General features: G+C 42.3%; 1 protein-coding gene across 1 annotated transcript in view; it reads left to right on the forward strand.

The window, feature by feature from the left end:
• LOC140147074 (protein mono-ADP-ribosyltransferase PARP14-like) overlaps window positions 1–23,980 on the forward strand; it is a 45,551-nt gene that overhangs the window by 2,119 nt on the left and 19,452 nt on the right. Inside the window, 2 exon segments of the mRNA XM_072168845.1 lie at window positions 19,710–19,967; window positions 23,593–23,829. Coding sequence (XP_072024946.1) covers window positions 19,710–19,967; window positions 23,593–23,829 — 495 coding nt within the window.

The raw sequence follows: 23,980 nt of genomic DNA on the forward strand, positions 1-23,980 counted from the left end.
CGAAATATACAATAGTCAAATCATGGTGTAAACATAGATTAGATAAAAATCTTATCAAAATATATATTTTCAAGCAGATCTAAAACGTAACCTTGAAGTGGAGATCTGTTAGAGAGGTTGTTATATTGATATGTTAAAACAACTGCATATAATACAAAAAGGTCATCGTTTGAGTGAGAGATCTATTGTTAAAAAATTTCTGTTGATTTGAGGTTTAGATCATCTATAAAAAATCAAATCAAATAATTATTAAATTTCTATATACATAGCAATTTGTAATATTTCAAGTCCTATTTATATACACTAGCGGGACCTGGGTTATAGTCCCTGACCTGGGTTATAGTGAGCGTTCACTATAACAGGAAGAAATACTGAACAGGTAGAATCATTGAAAGGTATATTTTATTTATATAAATCTGTCTCTTTATTACATTTCCCTTTTACCGTCCTTTTTTTTATTTGCTGCTTTTTTTTATTTAATTCTGTTCTCATTATTTTAGCTTCTTTTTTTTTCCTTACCGGTACATTTCCTGATTAGTTTCCTTCCTTTCATTTAGTTACTTTAACCCGTTGGCCTATTACTCGTACCTCTTTTGTCATTTCAATTTCATTTTCTTCATAGTACCGCTTCATGTTGTTTATACAACACACATCTTTTTCCCGTATTTATTACGTCCTCTCATAGCGCGTATGCGGAAGTTTTCATCCGTTATCATAATCCCGTGACCCGTCCATGTACCTTTTTGTCCTTAATTTTTTTAATTTATTTTTCCTTCTTTCTGTATTATCGTGTCCACTGGTCTCTGGCTCGCAAGTCGCGTGGCTCTGCGCCGTTTACGCGCGCATCGGCGTAGTTCGCATTACGCACGCGGCGCTGACGCGCTGCCTGCCAGCTGCAGTTTTTCATAACAAAACCCCGTTTTTACCCATATTTTTACTGTTTTTGCAGCCAATTCTTGACCGATTTCAACCAAATAAAGTCCAGTCCATTTCCCGTATATTCCTCGATCTCCCGTATGAATTTGGCGACATTTGGATCGAAACTGACGGAGCCTTTTACATATGCCACATACATACATACATACATACATACATACATACAACATTCCCCTATTTATAGTAAGATGAAATTGGGCAATTTTCCAGCATGTTGTATCGGTCATCCCACCTAAGCATGCGCAGATTTTGTTTGATTTGCATTAGTAATCATCGTACTAAGTACTAGTTCTCACATGTGACCAGTCATTATATTTAAATCTGTTTCATTGTGGAGATAATTAATGTTAACAATTAATTTTCGCCATTTTTGCAGAATTATGTTGCTTCCCTTCAAGTTCAAAGACATCCAACTTCCACTCAAGCTTGATGGCTATTCTCAGATTTAACCAAAGGCAGACCCAGGACATAGTGTTTATTCCTCCCCAATACTAGCCATATGTACTTTTGCTGTTCTCTGATGTTTTAAACACATGTCTTTGCTGCAATTTAAAAGGCCCGCCTTTTTGCGTGAGTTGGGAGTGTCCTAGTCTGTTGATTTTATGCTAATGCTGTTACTCAATCAAGTATATGGTATCATTTTCACTTATGTTGTTTGAAACCCAGACAAACGAGAACCTAGACCAATAACTTTGACTCGCGTAGTGAAGCCGACACTGCTTAGCAACGAATTTGACAAGGACGCATACCCGGACGCAAACAAGCAGACATGTTCGCGTCTACGGAACATGTTGCATTTGACGCGGGCGATAACAGCGCAGTAACCACGCAAACGAGCGAGTCAGAATATACGCGATATATCTCCTCGCCTAGCAACCCCGTCAATCCGTCAATATCACCTTGGATACGGGGCTTCACCTCCCGCTGTGGTAAGGGATGGGGAGTCATAGGTCTAGGTGGTATGTCTATGGTTTGAAAGACAAAGATGGAGTCTTTGTGTGATCATAAAGAAAATCCATCCAAATATGTGACCATCTAGCACAACTGAGCCCGGATGTCGCCAGTGCCACTATTGAGATATGCTCCATTGAACTTAACAATAAACAATAGGAAACAAAGGATTTATTGACTGTTTTATTAATTTTTCACTACTTAAATGTCAAGTACTATAGACATGATATACACCATTTTAAAGCTAATTTCAAGCAAAATATTTTGGTTGAATATCTCAAAAATGATGATTGGCGACTTCAGGGCTCAGTTGTGCTGGATGGTCACATATTCAATATAATGGGTTCAAAGGTCAACTTTCATTACCTACTGACCGCCCCTCGTATATAGATAAGCAACTAAACTGGTCTCACATTAAACCAAATACGGAATGGTTTGCATTGTCTAGAACGGTTCGTCACTGGAATTGAGCAAAACAAACCGCATACATTTCCAGTGCGCACAGAAAACTGAACCTTGACACTGACGTACGAGTGGTGTTAGGAGTGTCTCTTATTAAACACCTCGGTCGAGGTTTTGCCAAAGTTGAAAAATATCGGTTAGTTAATGAAAAAGAAGAAAAAGTGAAATTTTAGCACGCGGTGAGGTTTATTTACCCGAAATAGAGTTCTATTGAATCCGCTATTGTTTTCGCTATTGTATTATATTCATAAAAACTAATGCAGGAATCGCGGAAATCCATGAAATACACATTTATTAATTGTCTCTACAGCCGGCGCTTCGCAGTTATTAACATTCAAAATGATCCGATACTCTTACAATTATAGACTTATACGTGCTTTTTATATAATATTAACAAATTACAATTATGAAAACTACAAACTTCTGAATTGAAAATATATTTACCATCGAAAAATATATCATACTCAATTGTCTATAATCTATAACGAACCCAGAAGTACCCAATTATATCAAATGGAAGTTCATACTAGCACCTATGGGCATATGCAGACTTATGACGATGTTTACCTTTCGTTCATGCTTCACACCTAACTCGTTTGTTTACACACTCCACGCAAGAATCATATTGGAAAGGCTAGCATCGAGCGATGGCGATAGCGGCGGTAGATGCAAGTATGAATACAACATCATTCGAGTGTTCAATCCAACACCCTGCAGGGTCTATTGTTCTATTGTTTCCGATTAGAGCGCTGACATATTGGAAAATGTTGCCAATCAATATTCATGAGAGTGTACATTCAACGTCCAGTTTTCGAAATTGGTTGACTTGTGTTTCGCAGGTGTGAAATACATCTGACTGGGCGTTTTAATTACGTAACGAATAAAGGCATTGACATCATCGAATGGCTGCCCAGTGCTGTTATGTGTTTAGTTATTATATAGGCCTAATAATTATTATTAAATGTATTCACCATTCCTTTCTTTTCCCTTCTCTGTACTTATTCTTTCCTAGGCCTACACTTTATCACTCCCTCGCTCTCCTTGTCCCCTCTCACCCTCCCTCTCTCATTCCCATCATTTTCCTTATATTTCTATTTATTTACTTGTCTTTATTATATCTTTCCATTTCTCCCTTCCTCCAGCCCTCTCTCATTCTCCATATCCCCTCCTCCCTTCTTTCTCCCTCCTCCCCTTCCAAGACTTCTCACAGGGGTGAATCTGCCCCTTCCTAACCCCCTTCTCTCTTAGGGTACGCCACTATTTCTATGCCAATCTTCTTAAAAACAACCTTTATAGGCCTATACTTATACTTACATGTATACGTATAGCGATTACCATTATAGTGTAATATAGATATTTGGAAATGGCAGCCTTCATACATTCTAATGTGTAATCGATCAGCAAGAGCATTCAATTTATTTAAATTAAGCGCCTAAAACCAGGTGGGTGGTAAAGATGATTGCATCGACAGCTAAAGCCTCCTTTATAGACTTCAGACTCACACAAGCACACATTTGGGATACGTGGGAACAATGGTACCACTTTACACATGACTGCCCTTACACATGACTGTATTGTGGTCACTTATTGATACTCGCCTGCAGTGCAGAGCGTTAATATGATGCCGGATCAATGACCAATTTAATGGCGGAACCCCTTTGTTCGAAACAATGGTACCACTTTTATGAATAGCCTGTCGCAACTTCTAATCGGCATCAAAGGAATAAAGCATTAGGTAATCTATTTCTTCTCCTTTCTATCTATCCTCCTTGGTTCAATCCCTTATAATCTTTAGGTCCGAGAAATGTGATAGTTTGTGAATGATGTTCTTTACCATTAAATACTCCGACTAGAATCCAGAATCCACAGTCTTTTGATAGCAATGGTTGAGTAAACATTGTCTAAACACTAGATAAAAAGGCAGCTTTGTACTACAGACCTTTGGTTTAGGCAACGCACACAGAATATTATGTTACTCCCCAACGCAAGTATCACAAATGCGGGCGTGTATTAAACACAATTATGTGAATGTGAAAATCCCAAAATTAATAACACTTATTCATTTATTCATTATCTTGATGATTTTTTGAAGGGCAACATGAGTAAATATTAAAGGGGAATACCGAAGAGAGAAATAAAATAGGCAATTTATATACCAAAAGAAAGCTTAGAAGTCCAGGAACATGAATCTGTCGATTATTATACATTTTGAAGCTCAGTAAAGGAGAAATAACTGAAATAAAACCTTAATTTGAAGACTACGACAACTGGAAGTTGTTTGCCTCATAATCGAAGGGCTGATCGTGTGACGTCATGGCATGTAGTTGGCAAACCCGGAAATGATGTTTACACTGGAAAGCAGTTTTTTGCAATGTAGCAGTTCATGATTGATGAAAATGTCTAAATAAACACGTATTATAATATTCATTTGCATGTATGTGTGGTCATTTTAGTATAATTTACCAACTAAACCGTAAATTGCAGCGATATTGATCGTCGGGAGTATATAAAACGGGGACCCCGAAAACGGGGACCCCAAAAACAGGGACCCCGAAAACGGGGACCCCTTAAAATCACCCCATAAAGTTACTGACAAATTTCTAGGGGGTCCCCGTTTTTCAACTTTGGGGTCCCCGTTTTACAGATTGACCCAGGGTAATCTGTAAAATGGGACCCCAAAAACGGGGACCCCTATTTTTTCACAGTCCTATATTTTAGGACTGATGAGTCTCCAAATCTCGACAAAATATTCACCATGGATATACTAATATTACAAATGTAATTTATGAAAGTAGTAAGCACTTCTTATATAATTGTCCAATATACACAATTTTGGGGTCCCCGTTTTTAGGGTCCCCGTTTTACAGATTGACCTAGGGTAATCTGTAAAACGGGGACCCCAAAACGGGGACCCCTAAAATCACCGCATAAAGCTTCTGCCAAATTTTAGGGGTCCCCGTTTTTGGGGTCCCCCGTTTTACAGATTGACCCAGGGTAATCTGTAAAACGGGGACCCCAAAACGGGGACCCTATTTTCTCTCTATTTTAGGACTGATGAGTCTCCAAATCTCGACAAAATATTCACCATGGATATACTAATATTACAAATGTAATTTATGAAAGTAGTAAGCACTTATATAATTGTCCAATATACAACATTTTGGGGTCCCCGTTTTAGGGTCCCCGTTTTACAGATTGACCTAGGGTAATCTGTAAAATGGGGACCCTTGAAAAAACTGAGGACCCCTTAAAATCACCGCATAAAGCTTCTGCCAAATTTCTAGGGGGTCCCCGTTTTTGGGGTCCCCGTTTTACAGATTACCATGGGTCAATCTGTAAAACGGGGACCCCAAAGTTGAAAACGGGGACCCCTAGACATTTGTCAGTAACTTTATGGGGTGATTTTAAAGGTCCCCGTTTTCAGGCTCCCCGTTTTCGGGGTCCCCGTTTTATATACTCCCTTGATCGTCGGGTTTTCGTAGCATACCATCATGGTTTTATTCACATCAAATTTTACTGCGATCACTTCCAGCAATGGCGAATCAACAAGGTTTCAAAATTAATTGCAAAACTGGCTCTCAAGTACGACTGTTTAAAAGATTACTCAGTTGTTGAATTCCAATTACATTTGCGCCAGTTGATTCATAGTTGTGTGTCCTTAAGGTGCACTGAGCCTGGATGGGCTCTCTCTCTCTGTCTCTGCACTCGTGGAAGCTACATGTGCCTGGTTGTGATTATCACATTAGATTAATCCCTAATCCTTTTATTGGCGTGGTGGCAGCTTGGATTCGAAACCAGTCATCTCTGAAGTCTCTCAGCTGACCTTCCTGACGAAATTGGAGGTCATCTTGAACCCTAAATGTGTGATCTTTCACAAGACTGTGAGCGACCAGTAAGCTTAAAACAGTAAGCTTAAGCCTGCAAGGCTGCATATTAGCTTTTAGTCTGGTTCACATAAACGAGTGTAAAAACAATCAGCAATGGCCACAACACATCGTGCGCCGAAGCAATGGCCTTTAACAAAGAACGAAACAATAAACTCATTTGAAAGCTGGAAACATAACCTCCAGTATACACTGTCATTAGACCCAAGCTTTCCTCCCTACTTGGTTGAAGGAGCGGTATGGGGCAAAAGTCAAAAACTTCCCTCTTCGAGGTCTCACTAACGATGGTGAGGACATACAGGAAGCCCAAAGGAAAACAGCAGTCCAGAAAAATGCTGCATTGGAGCTTATGCTTGGACAAATAGCCAACTATTGCCCAATTATCTCACGAAATACAATACTCAAAAACTGCACCAGCCTGAACAAGATATGGCAAGCCATCCGTCTCCATTTTGGCTTCCAAACAACAGGTGGCCACTTCCTGGAGTTAAACAACAGGTGGCCACTTCCTGGAGTTCAACAATATTAGCCTTGGCCCTGATGAACGCCCAGAGGACTTGTACCAGCGTCTAGTAGCATTCACCGAAGACAACCTCATGCGTGAAGGAGGCGGCATCAGTCACCATGACCAAGTCATCGATGAAGATGAGGAGATTACGCCTACACTAGAAAACTTTGTAGTGTTAACGTGGTTGCGTCTTATAAACCCTGAGCTGCCCCGATTAGTAAAGCAGCGGTACGGTACAGAGCTAAGATCCCGCACCTTGGCTTCTATCAAAGCCGAAATTTCTCAAGCTCTGGATTCGCTCCTGGATGAGCTGAGCTCAAACGATGCTGCTCGCAGCATGCGCACTAGTAGTCAGCGTAGACCGATGCCTAAATTGTAAGCTAATAAATTATTTGGTAAATCCTGCCCTCTGTGTGAGCAAGCTGGTCGGCATGACTATGCGCATTTCTTAAGCGAGTGCTCGTACCTCCCTGAAAAGGACAGAAAATACCTGGCCCGCGCTCGTCAGCTTAACATCCTTGATGATTGTGACAGCGACTCAGATTTAGCATGTGCCTTTGTTGACCAATCTGACCTTAGTGCGCAGCCCAATGTTCAGACAGCGCTGCGAATTCATGTTGATCAGTCTCCTTATGTAGATGCATTCCACAAGCACCATGCGGTCCGCATCACCATTGACAGTGGATCCACTGGTAATCTCATTCGCGAAAACACTGTCCTACGATTAGGATGCCCCATTCATCAGAGTTCGCAGTCTGCCCGTCAAGCTGATGGGTCATCCCCTCTTAAGGTAGTTGGGGAAACAACCCTCACTTTTACTCGTGACAGACACTCCTTTGTCTTTAAAGGTCTAGTTGTTAGAGACCTTGACGAAGAAATCCTTGCAGGTATTCCCTTCATGAAATGCAATGATGTCGCAATTCGCCCTGCTAAGAACCAAATCATCTTGAAAGATGGTACAATTATCACTTATGGCGCCAACAAGAGCCCCAAATCCCAGCACACTGTTCGTCGTGCCCATATACTTCGTGGACCTTCTCAAAACACTACCATATGGCCAGGCTCATACGTTGAGGTAAATCTCCCCGCAGACATCGTTGAATCAGATGCTACTTTTGCCATTGAGCCCCGTGTTGATACCCCGCTCGGTAGGTTCCTACCGCCCAAACAAGCCTGGCCCAAGCCTGATGTAATCACAAGTATTGCAGGCAGGGTTCGCATTCCCAACAATACTGGTGTGCCACTTGTCATCAGAAAGCATGAACATCTTGGCCAGATACACACTGTTTATTCACCATCACTAACTTCTAAGCCATCACACACTGCTGCAGCAGCATCAGTCAATGTCCCAAAGCCCAGTTCACCGGTTAACTACTCAGCTGCTGTTGCCCTTGACCCAGATGGTATACTTGGCACTTGTGAGCAATCCAACTTCCGCAGTCTTCTCGATGAGTACGATGAGGTTTTTGACCCTAGTTTCCCAGGTTACAATGGTGCTGTCGGCCCTTTCAAGTCTGTGGTTAATATTGGACCGGTCCAACCCCCCCAACGCAAAGGTCGTCTCCCATTGTATGCACAGGATAAACTCCAAGAGTTGCAATCAAAGTTTGATCAGCTTGAAAAAGCAGGCGTCTTTGCTAGACCTGAAGATGTCGGTGTGTGTGTCGAATACCTTAACCCGTCCTTTCTTGTCAAGAAGCCTAATGGAGGCTTTCGTCTGGTTACTGCATTTGCTGATGTCGGTAGATATAGCAAGCCACAACCCTCTCTAATGCCCAATGTGGACTCAACATTGCGTTCAATTGCCAAATGGAAGTATTTGATTGCCACTGACTTGACTAGTGCTTTCTACCAAATCCCTTTATCCCATGAGTCCATGAAATACTGTGGTGTTGCACCTCCCTTTCGTGGGGTGCGTGTGTATACACGGTGTGCCATGGGTATGCCAGGTTCTGAAACAGCCCTTGAGGAACTGATGTGTCGTGTCCTTGGTGACCTCTTAGAGAAAGGTGTCGTAGCGAAACTCGCTGATGACTTGTACTGTGGTGGTAATACTGTGGATGAACTTGTTGAGAATTGGCGTCAAGTTTTGCAAGCTTTGTCTAAGTCTGGGTTACGTCTTTCTGCTTCCAAAACAGTCATTTGCCCCCAAAAGACAGTAATTCTGGGTTGGATTTGGTCAAATGGAACCCTTTGTGCTAGCCCCCATAGCATCGCCACACTTTCCAGCTGCTCGCCTCCAAGCAAAGTTGGTGGCATGCGGTCCTTCATCGGTGCATACAAGGTTCTGGCCCGTGTCATTCAGAATTGTGCCAGTCTGGTAGCCCCATTAGATGATGCTATTGCAGGGCACCAATCAACTGAAGAGCTTACATGGTCTGATAGTCTGCATACTGCTTTTCACAAGGCTCAAGCAGCACTGTCTTCCGCTAGGGCAGTCACACTTCCCCATCCCAATGATCAGCTTTGGATCATTACTGATGGATCCGTGAAGAAACATAGCATTGGGTCGACATTGTATATTTCCCGCAATGACAAACTCTTTCTCGCCGGGTTCTTCAGTGCTAAATTGCGTGATCGACAGCCAACATGGTTACCCTGTGAAATTGAGGCGCTGTCTATTTCTGCCTCCACCAAGCACTTCAGTCCCTATGTTATTCAGTCCAAACACAAGACATGTATCCTCACTGACAGCAAACCTTGTGTTCAGGCATATGAAAAGCTCTGCCGGGGTGAGTTTTCAGCCAGTCCTCGCGTGTCCACATTCCTCTCCACTGTCAGTCGTTTCCAAGCATCTGTTCGTCATCTTGCAGGATCAGCTAACACCCCCTCAGCCTTTGCTAGTCGTAATGCCCCTGACTGCACTGAGCCCACTTGTCAAATATGCTCCTTTATCAAACGTGAAGAGGAAGCAACTGTCCTTCGTGTTTCCGCACATGACATTCTGTCCGGGAAAGCTAAGCTCCCCTGTGCCAGCAAAGCAGCCTGGCATGCTATTCAGCAGGAATGCCCGGATCTGCGACGAACACATGCTCATCTAGTTCAGGGCACTCGCCCTTCAAAGAAAGCTACTTCTGTCAAAGATGTGAAGCGCTATTTGCAGGTTGCATCTATCGCTAGAGATGGCCTACTTGTTGTTCGTTGTGATCAACCATTGTCCCCAACTCGTGATTGTATTGTTGTTCCCAGACAGTTCTTAAATGGTCTTCTCACTGCCCTGCACATCCAACTTGACCATTGCTCCAAACATCAGCTCAGTTTGGTGACCCAGCGTTACTTTTATGCTCTTGATATGGACAAGGCTATTGATCAAATGACATCAACTTGTCATCAGTGTGCTTCTCTGTCCAATGCCCCTAAGGCATTGATCGAGCAGTCCTCAAGTGACCCTCCCGATGCAGTTGGCATTTCTTTTGCAGCTGATATCCTGAAGCGTAGCTGCCAGCTTGTCCTTGTGCTGCGCGAAACCTCAACGTCCTACACAGCTTCTTGCATTGTCGAGAATGAACAACATGGCACATTGCGTGATGCCCTGATTCAATTGTGCATTGAACTTCGTCCACTTGATGGCCCCCCTGCAGTCATTCGTACTGACCCAGCACCAGGGTTTGTTCGACTCGCCAATGACAAACTTCTCACACTTTACCATCTATCGGTTGAGATCGGTCGTATTAAAAATAATAACAAGAATCCTGTTGCTGAGAAAGCCATTCGTGAGCTTGAAGATGAGTTGCTCAGACAAGATTCTACAGGTGGTCCGGCTACAGCATTATCACTTGCCATTGCTAACGCAGCCCTTAATACTCACATCAGATCCCGAGGTCTTTCAGCCCGTGAGATGTGGTTTCAGCGAGACCAGTTTACCAATGAGCAGGTTCCTTTCACTGATTGTCAAATGATTCAGGCCCAACATGCCTTGCGAAAAGCCAACCACCCACACAGTGCTCATTCAAAGGCCCCATTAGCCTCTGCCTCCCCAGCAGCAGAGTTTGAGGTTGGTGATCTTGTCTACCTCTACTCAGATCGCAAGAAATCTCATGCTAGAGATTGCTACTTAGTCACTACTATCGAAGGCCCATGGTGCAACATCCGCAAATTTGTGGGTTCTCAGCTTCGGAATACTTCTTATCGTATCAAGAAATCTGAGTGCTTTAAGGTCCAGTATTATCCTGACCTGGATTCTCGTCCCTTTCCCAAGTCGTCTCCACCCACCGAGGATTCCGAGTTTGTTGAAGTGGTCCCTGAATGTACTCCTCCAGAGCCTCCTTTCATACCTGGCGAGTTGTCCACACCTGCTACTTGTGACCCCCTGCCCAGGAATGCTAATCACTCGCACCCCAGTTCTGAGTCAGATCCTCGCGATCCCTTGCGCGATAGCGGTCATAACTCCAGCAATACCTCCGGTTTGGTTGCACAGTCTAATCCATGTACCGGTAACAGCAGTGAGGTTAGTGAAAGTATCCCCCAAGCTAGTATGGTTGGCCCTGAGATCATGCAACCATTGCTCACACAAAGGCGTTCCGCGCGCCCTCACAAACTTCCTGAGCACCTGAAAGACTATGTGTTAAACTAAATGGACAGGTCACTGTGTACTATGACATTTTAATCCATCACCGGTGTCCTCCTATGGTCACTTCATTGAACTTTGAACTGATTTACGTATGTCATTTGGAATTCTAAAAGAAAACTCTGGAACTGACGTTTACTTCATTGAACCATTTTACATTCATGTTGAATGTCAGTTTGTCATTGCAGACAAAAAGACTCTTGAACTGTTGATGTTATTGACTGTTGGCACATTGCCTATTTTGAGTGTTCTAACCAACAGTGTCTTCATTCACATAAGCTGTTAGATTGGTTTCTGCAAGTCAGTTGTTAGTAGTAGTTGTTTAGTAGTGTTATCCTCACTTCCTTGTGAGGAAAGTGATCTTGTTTTTTTTTCTTTTAAAAAAAAAAGAGAAAGAGGTAGTTACGCCAGTTGATTCATAGTTGTGTGCCCTTAAGGTGCACTGAGCCTGGATGGGCTCTCTCTCTCTGTCTCTGCACTCGTGGAAGCTACATGTGCCTGGTTGTGATTATCACATTAGATTAATCCCTAATCCTTTTATTGGCGTTGGGGTTTCAAAAAGAGACCTTTTTTTTACACAAATTCAATTCATAAACTTACAAGTATGGTGGAGTAAAATGGCTAAATAGGGAGCTCAAAACATGGATAAAATTATCGACATCACATACTCTACACGGAGGAAACTGGCGATCGTGCGCCGGGAGTGACTGTGGTGCTTGCTGGCCGTGATGGGATCAGAGCTCCGCCTCATCTCGGACCGGGATCTCGGACAACTTTTCGAGCTTTTTCGGAGGGTCAAATTGATTTTATATTTAAAAAATAATATCACCAATTCAAATTAGAACAGCCTGCCTGCATAAGGTGCTGGTCCTCCATCGCCAACAATATATTTTCCCCGTCTGACGACACGCTACCAACCACCAAGAAATTCTCAAACGTCGTGATTCGCCAGCATCCATGCAGCATCTTGAATTTTCTTCGTTTAACTCGCTATCGGTCTCACTTTCATTTTCATCTTTCTCATATTCAATATCCATAAATAAATCATTTCGATCATTGTCAGATGCCATATTAGCAGAAATTTTGCAAAGTTAATCAAAACTCACTACAACCTTTTACTGACTTTCGATCGAAGTGTAATAAACACATCACCAGCATACATGTACAATACAATACAATCAACACACGCACGATCAGGCATATCGATTTTCGTGTTGTGCTACATGGTGTGACGTCATCTTCAAGTGGCTAGATTTGACCTCTGTTATGACCCCATTTGGGGGGGGGGGTGCCAAAATTGACTTTTCAATGCTTTATATTTCTTAAGTAGGGGCAAAAAAAGATATAATTTATTTTGTATGTTATTCTAGGCCTCACAAGCTTTCTATAGTGTCTATGTCATCAGTATTCCCCTTTAACCCTAACCGCCTAGGGGCTTTTTCGGCGACGGGAAGGGAAAGAAGGAAGGAATAAAGAGAGAAAAGAAGGAAAGAAGTTGTTTGCTCTGGGTGGGATTCGAACCCGACACCCCTCGCATGCCAAGCACACGGTCGGCGACACCTTGCCACGGGTCTTGGGCTTCACTGGCCAGCGAAACCGTGCCTATGCATCACTAAGGGTGATTGCGTCATCACACCACGTGGGATGCACGCACGAACAGCGCATATATCAAGTAGTATTTTGTAGTATACGGTACGGTTACGGTTAAGGTATCAAACACCGCGTCCTCGGTCGTAAAAGATAATCCGATAACAATAGTCATGTCGTTTCCAGTCCCTGGCCCTTAAATATGGGGTTCAGCTATTAATGTTTTTAAATAATTCTTTTACCCCATAGCATTAAGAAATTAGTATTTTGATAGGTAAAATAGCTGGATGAGGTATGCAGGGGGCTGGGGTGGTTATGGGTCGTTAAAACCACTAACCGCGAAATGAGGATATCGAACTAGTTTGCCCCGCAGGGCTTCAAAGAACCTCTAACCGCGAAATATGGATATCCAACTAGTTTGCCCCGTATGGCTACAAAGAAGCATTAATCACGGAATATGGATATCCATCTACTTTGCCCCGCAGGACTACAAATAACCACTTACCGCGCAATATAGATATCCAACTCAAAAAAGCATCGATATCTACCAGAAAACGGTTCAAAACGTAAAAAAGAGGCCAAAGTTTAAAAAATCGTTCCTGTGTGGTTTTTCACCCTTTTTAAAACTTGGTCCTATTTATCCCGCTAACCGCGAAATGAGGATATCGAACTAGGGCTTCAAAGAACCACTAACCATGAAATATGGATATCCAACTAGTTTGCCCCGCAGGAATACAAAGAACCACGAATCGCGAAATATGGATATCAAACTAGTTTTCCCCTCAGAGCTTCAAAAAACCACTCACCTCGATATCCAACTAGTGTGCCCCGCATGACTACAAAGAACCACTAACCGCGCAATATGGGATCAATATCTACCAAAACGTTTCAAAATGTAAAAAATGGGCCAAAGTTTAAAAAATCTTTCCTGTGTGGCTTTTCACCCTTTTTAAAACTTGGTCCCATTTATCCCACTAACCGCGAAATGAGAATATCGAACTAGTTTGCCCCGCAAGGCTTCAAAGAACTACTAACCATGAAATATGGATCTCCAACTAGGGCTTCAAAGAATCCAACTAGTTTGCCCCTCAGAGCTTCAAAAAAACACTCACCTCGATATCCAATTAGTGTGCCCCGCATGACTACAAAAAACCACTAACCGCGCAATATGGCATCAATATCTACCAAAAACGTTTCAAAACGTAAAAAAGGGGCCAAAGTTTAAAAAATCTGCATTTATGCAGTAGGTTGACAGACAGTCGATTTGCTAAGTATATATAATACTCTACTACTCTTTATGAACACGCAATATAATAAAATAAAACTATATATAAGTGCAAATTGTTGCATGTAAATTATGACCCGTTCTTCATGTTATTACGACTTTACTAAAGTTTTAAAAAGGCTGAAAAGGCACACAGGAAATATTTTTTAAACGTTGGCCCTTTTTACGTTTTTTAAACGTTTTTTTGTAGATATATTCTTAACAGGAAATACAATTATAAACTAGATGCCACAGTAATGTGTTTTACCAAACACGAATATCTATGCCCGTGACCACACCTAACCCCTTCCCCTATTCACAAACGAAAACTTGGTGAGCACCATGTGAAAGCACTTGTTTTAAGCTTTCATTTGATATACATGTAATGCTCATAACACTGGACTGGCCCACACGCTCTCATACCCTACCAAGCCTTCACTCTCTTTTATACCCCCATCAGACAACACTCTCTCTAAAACATCACCAGACTGACCCATAATCTCTCTAATACCCCACCAAGCCTTCACTCTCTCTTATACTCCATCAGACACTCACTCGCTCTAAAACATCACCAGACTGACCCATACTCTCTCTAATACCCAACCAAACCTTCACTCTCTCTTATACTCCACTATACACACTCTCTCTAAAACACCACCAGACTGGACCCTCACTCTCTCTTATACTCCACCAGACACTCACTCGCTCTAAAACACCACAAGACTGGCACGCACTCTCTCTAATACCCTACCAAGCCTTCACTCTCTCTTATACCCAATCAGACCCTCACTCTCTCTAAAACACCACCAGACTAGACCACACTTTCTCCAATATTCCACCCCTTAACCAACCACACCCCTTGTCCCATCATGACAACCTTTTGAGGTGGTCCAAAATCAAAAATCAAAATGCCTACACATTCCCTTTTAAGGGAGCTTTTGTCAAGTGATTAGTTTCCTTGACGTACGATTCAGACCTTTATCATTGCAAACACAGGGAGCTAACAAAATACTACCTATTGGGCTACACTCTGTTAATAGTCGTACCTATTTTGCTTTTTAAAGCCTTTAGACTTTGACTTCTGGGGATGCTGCTAATATAGAATACATCAAGGGTCATGGGTCATCATTGTACCAATTATGAACCACTAGTTCTTGAGCTAGAGCAGTTTGAAATTTTACACGTATTGCTCACTGTAGCCCATGACATTTGACCTCTGGGGTCGATGTTACTGCAGGAAATATCTAAGGGTCATGGGTCATCATTGTACCAAGCAAGAACCCTGAGGGCGCTATAGTTCTTGAGCAAAATCGCAGCCTGCTAAATGGTTAAATTTTTTTACACACATTGCCCCCTGTAGCCTGTGACCTTTGACCTCTGGGATCGTGGCTACCATAAGTTACTTCTAGTTCTAGGGGTCATGGGTCATCATTATACTAAGTATGAACCCTGAGGGCGCTATAGTTCTTGGGCTAGAGATGCTTCAAATTTTACACATATTGCCCCCTGTAGTCCATGAACTTTGACCTCTGGGGTCAAGACTACCCTACGAAATTTTTAGGGGTCATGGGCCATCATTATACCAAGTATGGGCCCTGAGGCTACTTTTTAGTTCTTGAGCTGGAGGAGAGCAAAGGTGTGGTCTTAAGGAGAAGGAGGAGGAGAAGGAGGAGAAAAAGTCGAAGACTAGATGCCACAGTAATGTGTTTTACCAAACACGAATATCTATGTCCGCGACCACACCTAACCCCCTTCCCCTATTCACAAACGAAAACTTGGTGAGCACCATGTGAAAGCACTTGTTTTAAGCTTTCATTTGATATACATGTAATGCTCATAACACTGGACTGGCCCACACTCTCTCTAATACCCTACCAAGCCTTCACTCTCTTTTATACCCCATCAGACCATCACTCTCTAAAACACCACCAGACTGGACCACACTCTCTCTTATACCCCATCAGACCCTCACTCTCTCTCTTATACTCCACCAGACCATCACTCTCTCTGAAACACCACAAGACTGGACCACACTCTCTCTAATACCGCACCAGACCCTCACTCTCTCTAATACCCCACCAGACCCTCACTCTCTCTTATACTCCATCAGACACTCACTCGCTCTAAAACATCACCAGACTGACCCATACTCTCTCTAATACCCCACTAAGCCTTCACTCTCTCTTATACTCACTATACACTCACTCTCTCTAGAACACCACCAGACTGGCCCACACTCTCTCTAATACCCTACCAAGCCTTTACTCTCTCTTATACCCCATCAGAACATCAATCTCTCTAAAACACCACCAGACTAGCACACACTCTCTCTAATACCCTACCAAGCCTTCACTCTCTCTTATACCCCACCAGACCCTCACTCTCTCTAAAACACCACCAGCCTGGACCACACTCTCTCTAATACCCCACCCCTTAACCAACCACACCCTTTGTCCCATCATGACACTCTTTTGAGGTGGTCCAAGGAACCAAAATCAAAATGCCTATACATTCCCTTTTCAGGGAGTTTTTGTCAAGTGATGAGTTTCCTTGACGTACGATTCAGACCTTTATCATTGCAAACACAGGTAGCTAACAAAATACTACCTATTGTGCTACACTGTGTTAATATGTCGTACCTAGTTTGCATTTTAAAGCCTTTAGACTTTGACCTCTGGGGATGCGGCTAACATAGAATACATCTAGGGTCATGTGTCATCATTGTACCAAGTATGAACCCTGAGGGCGCTGTAGTTCCTGAGCTAGAGCTGTTTGAAATTTTACACATATTGCCCCCTGTAGCCCATGACCTTTGACCTCTGGGGTCGATGTTACTGCAGAAAATATCTAAGGGTCATGGGCCATCGTTGTACCAAGTATGAACCCTGAGGGCGCTATAGTTCTTGGGCTAGAGATGCTTCAAATTTTACACATATTGCCCCCTGTAGTCCATGAACTTTGACCTCTGGGGTCAAGACTACCCTACGAAATTTTTAGGGGTCATGGGCCATCATTATACCAAGTATGGGCCCCGAGGCTACTTTAGTTCTTGAGCTGGAGGAGAGCAAAGGTGTGGTCTTAAGGAGAAGGAGGAGGAGAAGGAGGAGAAAAAGTCGAAGACTAGATGCCACAGTAATGTGTTTTACCAAACACGAATATCTATGTCCGCGACCACACCTAACCCCCTTCCCCTATTCACAAACGAAAACTTGGTGAGCACCATGTGAAAGCACTTGTTTTAAGCTTTCATTTGATATACATGTAATGCTCATAACACTGGACTGGCCCACACTCTCTCTAATACCCTACCAAGCCTTCACTCTCTTTTATACCCCATCAGACCATCACTCTCTCTAAAACACCACCAGACTGGACCACACTCTCTCTTATACCCCATCAGACCCTCACTCTCTCTCTTATACTCCACCAGACCATCACTCTCTCTGAAACACCACAAGACTGGACCACACTCTCTCTAATACCGCACCAGACCCTCACTCTCTCTAATACCCCACCAGACCCTCACTCTCTCTTATACTCCATCAGACACTCACTCGCTCTAAAACATCACCAGACTGACCCATACTCTCTAATACCCCACCAAGCCATCACTCTCTTATACCCCACTATACACTCACTCTCTCTAGAACACCACCAGACTGGCCCACACTCTCTCTAATACCCTACCAAGCCTTTTACTCTCTCTTATACCCCATCAGAACATCAATCTCTAAAACACCACCAGACTAGCACACACTCTCTCTAATACCCTACCAAGCCTTCACTCTCTCTTATACCCCACCAGACCCTCGCTCTCTCTAAAACACCACCAGCCTGGACCACACTCTCTCTAATACCCCACCCCTTAACCAACCACACCCTTTGTCCCATCATGACACTCTTTTGAGGTGGTCCAAGGAACCAAAATCAAAATGCCTATACATTCCCTTTTCAGGGAGTTTTTGTCAAGTGATGAGTTTCCTTGACGTACGATTCAGACCTTTATCATTGCAAACACAGGTAGCTAACAAAATACTACCTATTGTGCTACACTGTGTTAATATGTCGTACCTAGTTTGCATTTTAAAGCCTTTAGACTTTGACCTCTGGGGATGCGGCTAACATAGAATACATCTAGGGTCATGTGTCATCATTGTACCAAGTATGAACCCTGAGGGCGCTGTAGTTCCTGAGCTAGAGCTGTTTGAAATTTTACACGTAATGCCCCCTGTAGCCCATGACCTTTGACCTCTGGGGTCGATGTTACTGCAGAAAATATCTAAGGGTCATGGGCCATCGTTGTACCAAGTATGAACCCTGAGGGCGCTATAGTTCTTGAGCTAAAGCTGTTTTAAAAGTTTACATATATTGCTCCCTGTAGCCTATGATTTTTGACCTCTGGTGTCGTGGCTACCATAGGTTACATTTAGGGGTCATGTGTCATCATTATACTAAGTATGAACCCTGAGGGCGCTATAGTTCTTGAGCTAGAGCTGTTTGAAATTTTACACATATTGCCCCCTGTAGCCCATGACCTTTGACCTCTGGGGTCGGGGTACCCTAGGAAATTTTTAGGGGTCATGGGCCATCATTATACCAAGTATGGGCCCCGAGGCTACTTTAGTTCTTGAGCTAGAGGAGTGCAAAGAAGTGGTCTTAAGAAGAAGGCGAAGACGAAGGAGAAGACTAAACACAACAAATACAATATCTATGCCCCGTTGCACGGGCATAGATAACTAAACACAACAAATACAATATCTATGCCCCGTTGCACGGGCATAGATAACAAAAAGTTACAGAGACATCTAGAGTTGTTCTAGCATCTCAAAATTCGAGCCAGTGGCTTCAACCGGCTTTTGCTATTTGTACATATTAGGAAGCGCTTATTAGCGGCACTTATAAAGGGTGCTTTTTAAGGGCATTTATTAGGAGCGCTTATTGGATTACCGCTTATTAGAGGGTATTTATTATGGGGTATTAATAGAAGGGGCGCTTATTAGGAGGTGTGCTTATAAGGTTGAACCCTTTTCAAAAGGCATTTAAGAAATTGAAAATTAACAATCGGAGTTTTACATACATACATATAAGAATTTATATTGCGCCTTATCATAAAATACCAAAGCGCATTACAATAGACTTACGCTACAAAAAACATGCAAGTGGAATATAAACAAAAACAATATCATGCAACAGGAAATAAATGTGATTTGAGGAGTTCTTTGAACCGGTTTAGGGTGGGGGCCTCACGGATATGCTGTGGAAGAGTATTCCATATCCGTGAGCCAGCAACATGGAAAGCCTGATCCCCTAGATAAAATGTATTTATCTCAGTATCATTAACGGAAGAGTGTTGTGTTTACTCTAGTATTTAAAAACTTGAAGTATTGCGCAATATGCCGGTCTCAATGCGCAAGCCCCATCTGCGAGTCATAGACATACCATTATAGGCTTGAAGAAATACAGAAACAAGCTTTTAAAATTTAATTTAAGAAATAGCTGTTTAATTTAGTCGTGAAACTGACCGAATTACCAATTCTATTCCAAATACAGATACTCAAGCGGTGCTTCACAAACACAATGTGTTGAAGGGAAAGAATATCATTGTCGTACCAGGAAAGAAGAAAGAACCTCGCCCACAACGACCTGTAGATTCAACTTGTTTGTTTGTAGGGGGCATTAAAGATGACGTTAGCAACGAACTGCTGCTTCTCTACCTTGAAAACTGTACACAAAAAGAAGAAGATCCAACGGTCATATACGGGGAAAAGCCTGGGACTGCAATGGTGACATACCCAAATGAAATTGAGAGTAGGTAGATTGCTAGAACTACTGAGTTATATTTTGCAACATGGACTACGAAGGGGGAGGGTGTTGTTGCAACCCCCTAATTTTAGGTGGCGCTGTGTAGCGCTGCTGTGGTCTTCACAAGAGTACGCCATCTCACTCGATCCGATGCCAAGTGTGTTGCACCTTGCATTCCCTGGTTAGAAACCAGCTTCACGTCATTAGTCCAAGATGTTGGTGGACGTCCTCTTCCTCGTTTGCCTTCCATGGCCCCTTGCAAAATCTGTTTTTCTACACCTCCATGTTTCCTGACAATATGGCCAAAGTACTTCAGCTTTCTCTCCATTATGCCGCTTCTGATGGTTAGACTTGTACCAATCTTGTCAAGGATCCAGGAATTTGTTCTCCTGTCTTTCCATGTCACTCGTAGAAGCCTCCTGTAACACCACATCTCAAAAGCATCTACTCTTTTCCTATCATTCTTGGTCATAGCCCAAGACTCGCATCCATAAGTGGCAATGGAAAACACAGTTGCACGAAGTAGGCGTACCTTGAGGTCAATGGATAGTCCTCTGCTTTTCCATATGCTTGACATGCCCTGCACAGTTGTCCTTGCAATAGCCAGTCTTCTCTTAATTTCAGTTGTGCTGTCACCACTGTTGTTAATCATTGAACCCAGATATTCAAATTGCTTCACCTCCTCAATCTGTTGTCCATCTATCACAAACTCATCACTTTTTTTTCTCTCTCTGTCTACAACCATTATTTTTGTCTTCGTTGTGTTCAGGAGAAGGTGTTTTTCTTCACTGGCCTCTTTGATGCGCTTCAAAAGATCAATCAGCTCTACTCTGCTGCTACAAATAAGAGTGGTATCATCGGCGTACCTCAGGTTAGTAATTCTTGTACCGCCAAACTTCACTCCACCTTCAAACCCCTCCAAAGCTGTTCTCATTATGTCTTCAGAGTAGATGTTAAATAGGTTTGGTGATAGCACACAGCCCTGTCGTAAGCCTCTTCCAATCTTGAACCAATCTGTGTCTCCACTACTTGTTCTGACTGCCGATTCTTGGTCTTCATATAAGCAGCTGATCAGATCCACAAGATGACTTGGAAAACCCATCTTTTTCATAGTTTCCCACATCTGAGGGTGGCTAACACAGTCAAAAGCTTTACTGTAATCTATGAAGCACATGTAAAGAGGAAGTCTATGCTCTCTGCATTTCTCAATCACATTCCTGATATTGACAATTTGGTCCCTAGTACCCCTTCCTTCACGAAATCCTGCCTGCTCATCAGATATTTCCTGCTCCATTTTGTTCTTCATTCTCTTGATGATGATCTTCAGAAGCACTTTACTTGCATGACAAATCAGGCTGATGGTCCGGTGATTGGCACACTCTTTCAAATTTCCCTTCTTTGGCAGTGGAATAAATACTGCCCTGCACCAGTCTCTCGATTTTCAATTATAAACGTCATATACCGTTATATTTAGTACCAATGTATAGCTATGGGTGTCCTCTATCCTGTGATTCCAAAATAAGTACAAACATTCCCCACATAATATCGTTATGACGTCATAATATGAATGCACCCATGCAAGTTTTGTAAATTCTAGCAATGTACAAAAACTAAGGCAAAATTGATTTTCGTTTAAAAATTCTTCAAACGTGCAATCTTCACCAAATTTTCTCTGAAATAAATAAGGCAATGAGGGGCTGTGCAATAATTATGAGCGGGGGGGTAAACGGCTCGCCAAAAATTCTTTGCCCCACCCCTTGCACATTTTTGGGATCGTAATTTACAAACCTTAAATGGTCTAGATACATGTTGCGAGCGCAGCGAGCAGGAAAATTTGCATATTTAAGCGTTTCCGTACTGTTTTCCTAAGCCTTTTTAAAGCGTTTTATTTAAAAAGCGCCCCATGAATGTGTGCAAAAATCGCTTGCCCCCCCTCGCGGCATGCCAAAATTGCTTACCCCCCATTTCGGCTCGCCAAATATTTCTTTCCCCCACAATTTTACCCTCCCCAGGGCTCATAATTATGGCACAGCCCCTCAGACTATTTCAATCTAATTAAGAAGTAAAAAGTCAGTTGCTCTTTGAATAATTTTACAAGTGTGAAATGAAAATAATGGATTTTACTGTAGAAACCAATGGTGGGCCTCACCAGTCTCTCTATGGTCATCTTTGATGGTCGGTTCCACCCCCGGGTAAGGTGCAGGAGTAAAATTTTATCCCTAAAATGAGCGCAAAGGATGGATCTACAATTAGCTTAGTCCGTTAGGGCATAAACACGCACGTTTCTTTATGACGGATAAAAAATACCTTTACATGGCCCTCTTTAGAAAATACGATTAAAAAAGAAAGCTAAAGGGTCTATTTGCGCGCTATAGTTTCTTATCGTTAATACTGAATTAAAAAATACATCTCAGAAATATTGTAATTAATACCATTAGATAGCAACAAAAGTGAGTGCAAATTTCTGTTTTTAAAGGAGTATTTCGTGATCCTAGCATCCTCTTTTTATGACATTTCAGTAGATATCCACAAAAAAGCTTGTTCCCAAAATCTCAGTTGATTCCAATTTTGCGTTTGCGAGTTATGCATGATTATGTGTATTACACTGCTCCATAGGCCACTGTTGTAATTTCATTCTGGTACACCATACGACGTATCTCAAATTTGACGACATTTTTGTTAAATGAACTAATGTGCAAGACATTTTTTGCACATACACATTATGTAGCCAAAGGTTTCTAGTGGTATAAAAATTTCAACTTTTTTTGAGAAAAGTGGGGGATAAGGCTGTGGATTACGAAATGCCCTCTTTTGATGACACACACATCCTATGGCATGGCGTTAATCCTCCACACAAAGTCTGATTTTCAAATGGGCTATGGTGGTTTTATATGGTTTTGATGTAACATATTTGGGAGAGTTGACAACTTTTTTAAACATGCATTTTACATATCCTGATAATTTGCCCTTATTGAAATTGAGCTTTAAATTGGACATTTACTTTTCTATGTCACGGAGCACACCGACATCGCCTGGCTAATAATTACTTGGTACAGCAGAGATACTAAAATAAATACCCGGGATCGATACACGTGAAGGTTGTCTAAAAGAATATGACCTATGGCATACCATGCTTGACTGATACACAGCGAGGTTAGTCACCGAGCTAATCGGGGCTATTGTCAGTAGTCTTAGTCAGATGTCCTTCAACCTATTATGCGACTGAACTATTAAACAGGTCGATATGTATAATGGCCATGCGTGGCGGTCTACCATGGCGATTTCTGCCATGAAGATATCGGGGCGATGACACTGTGCGGAGTATTATAAATAAATATGAGTGTTTCAATGCAAAATGATGCACGATCCTTAAACTTTAGTGGCGTAACGTAAAAGAACATATGTGCGAATGTGGTTCAGCATCATTCATTGATCTTGCAGCTAGAGTGTACTGTATATAACAGTTTAGGTGTTCAAATGTATGATGCATGCGTGAACCTCTTACCCTCTTTGTAACTTTACCGCATTTTGGTTGAGAACTGTATATAACATTTAACTTTAATCATTGTTAATTTGCTCTTCAATCATGTAAAAGGTAACATTGTTTTTGATGTGTTCTTCTTAAATCCAGATTTAGAAGATGTCATAAAAAAGATTCAGAAGAAGAAACTAAAGGGACGGGCGGTGTCTGCATCGTGTGTTTACTTATCAGACTGTGTGCTAGTGACAAATTTGAAACCAGGCACTTCACTCGACAACATAGAATTGTATTTCGAGAATGAGCGACGAAGTGGAGGAGGGGACGTTCGTGAAATAAAGCTTAATAGTGACCAGAATCAGGCGATTGTTTATTTCGAAGACTACCGTGGTAAGCTGGCTATGTTACATTATAAGGTCCGACTGAACCACGATCAAAATGATCGCCACACAAAGTCTACCTCATGTTATGTCCCATCTTTCCAAGTGATCAAGGTGTTTCATAACCACTTCGTAGTTTCTCTGGCGAATCAGAACCTGTT

This window comes from Amphiura filiformis, chromosome 3 (genome assembly GCF_039555335.1).
Source record: "Amphiura filiformis chromosome 3, Afil_fr2py, whole genome shotgun sequence".
Classification (NCBI taxonomy): domain Eukaryota; kingdom Metazoa; phylum Echinodermata; class Ophiuroidea; order Amphilepidida; family Amphiuridae; genus Amphiura; species Amphiura filiformis.